At 45.1% G+C, this 4,849-nt stretch overlaps 1 protein-coding gene across 9 annotated transcripts in view; it reads right to left on the reverse strand.

Annotated features, from left to right (window-relative positions):
• The window catches only part of bin1b (bridging integrator 1b), a 10,153-nt gene extending 9,410 nt beyond the window's left edge, over positions 1–743 (reverse strand). For 6 of the 9 annotated variants that reach the window (XM_025003093.2, XM_025003092.2, XM_025003089.2 and 3 more), the window contains exons 1-2: positions 608–742; positions 467–521 (exon numbers count right to left, since the gene is read on the reverse strand). In XM_025003093.2, the coding sequence (XP_024858861.1) occupies positions 467–521; positions 608–715 (163 nt within the window). In that variant the 5' untranslated portion in view covers positions 716–742. Of the gene's footprint in view, positions 1–466; positions 522–607 lie in introns of all 9 variants that reach the window. The other 3 variants (XM_037973887.1, XM_025003084.2, XM_025003090.2) reach the window with 1 other exon arrangement.
• Positions 744–4,849: the final 4,106 nt, after the last annotated feature.

The following is a 4,849-nucleotide window of genomic DNA, read 5'->3' on the forward strand; positions in this document are numbered from 1 at the left end:
GAGTCCTGTCTGAGGGAGTCCTGTCTGAGGGAGTCCAGTCTGAGGGAGTCCAGTCTGAGGGAGTCCAGTCTGAGGGAGTCCAGTCTGAGTCCAGTCTGAGGGAGTCCAGTCTGAGTGAGTCCAGTCCGAGTGAGTCCAGTCTGAGTGAGTCCAGTCCGAGGGAATCCAATCTGAGTCCAGTCTGAGAGAGTCCTGTCTGAGGGAGTCCAGCCTGAGGGAGTCCAGCCTAAGAGAGTCCTGTCTGAGGGAGTCCTGTCTGAGGGAGTCCAGTCTGAGGGAGTCCAGTCTGAGGGAGTCCAGTCTGAGGGAGTCCAGTCTGAGGGAGTCCAGTCCGAGGGAATCCAATCTGAGTCCAGTCTGAGAGAGTCCTGTCTGAGGGAGTCCAGCCTGAGAGAGTCCAGTCTGAGAGAGTCCAGTCTGAATGGGTCCAGCAGGAGAACCTCCTGCAGCCTTCAAACACACTCACGTTTCACTGCAGACAGGTAGGCCTTCAGGTCTCTCTGCAGCTTGGTGCCTTCAGCCTGAAACAGGAAGCAGAGCGAGTGAGGAAGAGGAGCGGCTCTGCGGTGGAGATTACTCAGAGCTGAAGGAGGAAGGTGCTGCCGACCGTCTGCTTGTTGAAGTTGGTCACCAGCTCCTCAAACGCTGCGTCCCGAGTCTCATCGGCTTTACCCAGTTTCTGCAGGACCTGCAGGGACCAGGAGGACCCGTTCATTCATCTGGTGGTCTGATCATCCATCCATCCATCCAACCATCCATCTTTCATCCATCCAACCATCCATCCATCCATCCTTCATCCAACCATCATCTGTCCTTTATCCATCCATCCATCCATCCTTCATCCAACCATCCATTCGTTCCTCATCCGTCCATCCATCCATCCTTCATCCAACCATCCATTCGTTCCTCATCCGTCCATCCATCCATCCATCCTTCATTCAACCATCATCCATCAATCATCCATCCATCCATCTTTCATCCAACCATCCATCCATCATCTGTCCATCATCCATCCATCCATCCATCCATCATCTATCCATCCATCCATCTTTCATCCAACCATCATCCGTCCATCATCCATTCATCCACCCATCATACCATTATCCATCCATCCATCCAACCATCCATCCTTCATCCGTCCATCATCCATCCATCTTTCATCCAACCATTCATCCATCCATCCATCCATCCATCCAACCATCCATCCATCCATCCATCCATCCAACCATCCATCCGTTCCTCATCCGTCCATCCAACCATCCATCCAACCATCCATCCATCCATCCATCCTGACAGTTTGGGAGTTCAGCCCCAGGAGTCAGGAAGTTTTCTTATGTTGAGGTTTTTCATCAAACACAGAACATTCCTAAAAATAAGAACCAGACCAACCAGGAAGAAAACAAACAAAGTTCTTCACAACAAAAATAATTGAATCTGAACACAAAAGAGAAAAAAGTCCCAAACGTTCAACAAGAAAACAATTAAAAACACCCACAGCTGCATGCAGGGAGACTGAAAAAACAAGCAACAACCATTACTTAAAGAGAGTAAACAACAGAGTAAACAAACAAAAACCAGGGAAATAAACCAACAAACAGTATGATCAATAAAAATCCACTTGAAAAGGTCTGAAAATAAACTGAATCTAAACGAAGCAAAAACTGTATGAACGTTTTGAAAGAAGCCATCATGTGTTGGAATGCAAAGGTCAAAGGTCAAAGCCTCTGTGACCCAATGGTACGTGTAAACTGATCCTTAAAGAAAAGAAAAGTTTGGTTTTCATGTTCCAGATAAGATTTTTAAATTTTCTATCTTCTGACATTTAGATTTTCATCATTTTCACATTTTATTCAAGTTTTATTTTCTAGATCAGAGTTTTTATTTATTTTTTTATTTCTGACACTTCTCAGGGTTGTACAGATTTTTGTTTTGTTGTCTTCAGGTGGTGGAGGTCAGCAGCTAATCTGATCAGATGACTGCTCCACCAGCTGCCGCCTTAATCCGGTGACGAGGCGGCGAACGGGACTTCCCCTCTCAGACGCCTCAGCCTGTCAGCCAGGACCGCATTCAGACCGAAAACAGCCTCACGTCGCTGACTCGGCACAAATCTATCATTTCCATCCACACTTAGGTCAGGGGAACCCAACTGTTGTCTTTGTCTCAGAGGAAGGGACAATAAATACTTTGATTCAGTCCTCCAACTGTGTGTGTGTGTGTGTGTGTGTGTGTGAGGGCCAGCCTGCGTAACTCTGCTGCTATGTGAGGACAGTTTGGTCCAACTCTTCAGGACTTTCTGGTTAATGTTGGGATAAAGAGACGTCTTCTGTCCTCACAAAGACAGAAGAACAAACACGTATCCGTCCACCAGTCGTCGGTGTTCTGTTTCAGCCCCCAAAATACCCCGGAGCTTATTTACAGGCAGCCACAGGAGCCTTTGGCTTCAGGGGGTAAATATAGATGCCACACCCACAGCACTGAGGCATGCTGGGAGATGTGGACGGCCGGGGGACAGGTGCTGAAGACAAGCAGCAAAACTTGGATGTCTGATAAGTCTGGATTAACATGACTCGCCTTCCAAACCTCTGGACTCGTTTTACCTTCAGCTTTTATACGTTCACACCCCGTCTTTCAGCTACCGGGACTTCATGACCCGGATCGGGTCTTTATCAGGTTCTAAACCGATTCTAATCTGACACCAAGTCAACAAAAACACACGACCAGTCCATCAGGTTGGTATTTATTCAACAAAAACTCAAAATGTGAGGGAAAAACTAAGTTCATCCCTCCATCCAGGTGAGTTAACACAACACCAGGGTGGAAAGACAACAGCAATGACCCAAAAGAAGCAGCAGCTGCTGCCTATCAATCTGGGAAGGGTCAAAGGTCATTTGGAGCCCATCATAAAGAAAGATTATTCACAAGAGGAAAACCTTTCAGACAACTGCTGATCTTCACAACAGATTCCCCCCGAAGGTCAGACCGTGCAGTGCTCAGAGAAATGAGCTCCATCGCAGACTCTACAGGCCTCAGTTAGCAGGTTAAAGGTCAAAGGTCATGATTTGGGCAGCCAGGTGCTATTTATGACCTAATCTTGAGTGTGACCACCTTAATACAAGCAAAGCCAGCATGAAGCCAAAACCACTTCTATAACCCCCCCCCCCCCCCCCCCCCCCCCTTTCCTGCAAGACAGGGATCCAGCAGGTTTAACAGATGAGAGACACCGACTGGAAGTGAAACAGACCCAATACCAAATGATCCATGGACCAGTACCGGTCCTTGGACCAGTGGTTGGAGAGCACTGGTCCAGATAAAAAGTCCTCTGCTTATGGGAAGAACTCGACTGAGAACATATGTGCATCGTGAAGAGGAGTTCAGTTCTGGAGTATTTGGCTCATTTGGACTTTGAGTTACAGTCGAGGGGGAGGGGCCAACGGCAGGACATGAGATTCATCCAAAAAGTCTAAAAATGAAACAACAAGTGTGACTCCGGACTCTGAGTCCAAAGGAGAGCAGGTTCTTTGGTTTCTCACGAGCTTCCTGAGCCTCTATGACCCCCTTCCATCTGAACGCTGTTTTCAGAGTTTTCTTTGATAAACGCTCCTCGATTCTGATCAGGTTCCAGTTCCTTCGTTTCCTGTGTGCAGCGCCTGGGATGATCCTAAATAAGCTCTCACACGAACGCACCGGGAATGTGGACGCCACAGTCAGCAGAGAGCCACAGAGGCAGCAGCTGCTCCTCAGAGTTCATTCAAGAGCTTCTGGGATTTCCAATCGAGCCTAAAAGAGCTGAAACATTCTGACCTTTAACTCCCAAATCAAATCATTCACTGCCGTCAACACGGCGAATAATCATTTCTTTTCATAAGAAACTACAGCACAGATCTAACTCCAACTTTAAATCTGCAGCACCAGCATTGAGTTCAAGCCTCAGAAAAAGCAGGAAAATCTCCAAATACAACAAGCTGTCACAGAGAACCTAGGATAAAGCTGCGAAACACAGACAGCATTAAAAACAGACCAATCATAAAGACTGTTCCACCAAAGTGTGATTACTCTGATAAAACTTTAAATCATTGATAAAAACCACTCTAAGGAAAATAAAGTGACAAAAACAAAACTACCCTTAACTTCCAGGTTAATATCAATTATTGTGCAAATCTTTTTATTGTCAGTTTAAAGAATTTAAAAAGGAAAAACTATGAACACATGTAATCTTTTTAGCTGTAAAATCTTTGAAATGCTTTTAGGTGCAGAATGATGATTAAACAGTGATTCATCCATCTGAATAAGATCCGACTTAAGGGGAAAACAGAAAGTATTAAAGCACCTCGATCACAGTGAACTCAGGGAAAAGACGAGTGAAATGTTCCTTTATTCTCCTTAAACCCACCTTTTTCTAAGCTCACCTGAACAAACACCTGTTGGACGTTTTCAGCAGTAAAAGGAGGCTGCTGACTGACAGCTCCTGGTGATTAAAGGGTAAAACCTCTGCAGCTTATGAGCCACAGTGATTAGAACTGACAATAATAACTCAGAGTCCTCTGGTTTCACTTAGACACGTCGTCTTAACTAGCTCAAAACATTCAGAGCTGGAACCTCATTTAAAACTAAATGTTTTAAAACTAAATGTTTTAAATGAGGTCCCTCGGACTGGACATTTGTTTAAAAATATAATTAAACTGTTTTGAGTTCATAGTAGTGTTGGGTGTCTTATAATAAAAAACATGAATCTAGAAAAAAAACATTAAAATTATCAATCAAACCGCTCTCAAATTCCTTAAAAATCTGCTAAAAATAATTGAACAACTTCTTTACCCTGTCTCAGACCCAGTGTAAACTGCAGAACCTG

The sequence above is a fragment of the Kryptolebias marmoratus genome, linkage group LG23, assembly GCF_001649575.2.
Source record: "Kryptolebias marmoratus isolate JLee-2015 linkage group LG23, ASM164957v2, whole genome shotgun sequence".
Classification (NCBI taxonomy): domain Eukaryota; kingdom Metazoa; phylum Chordata; class Actinopteri; order Cyprinodontiformes; family Rivulidae; genus Kryptolebias; species Kryptolebias marmoratus.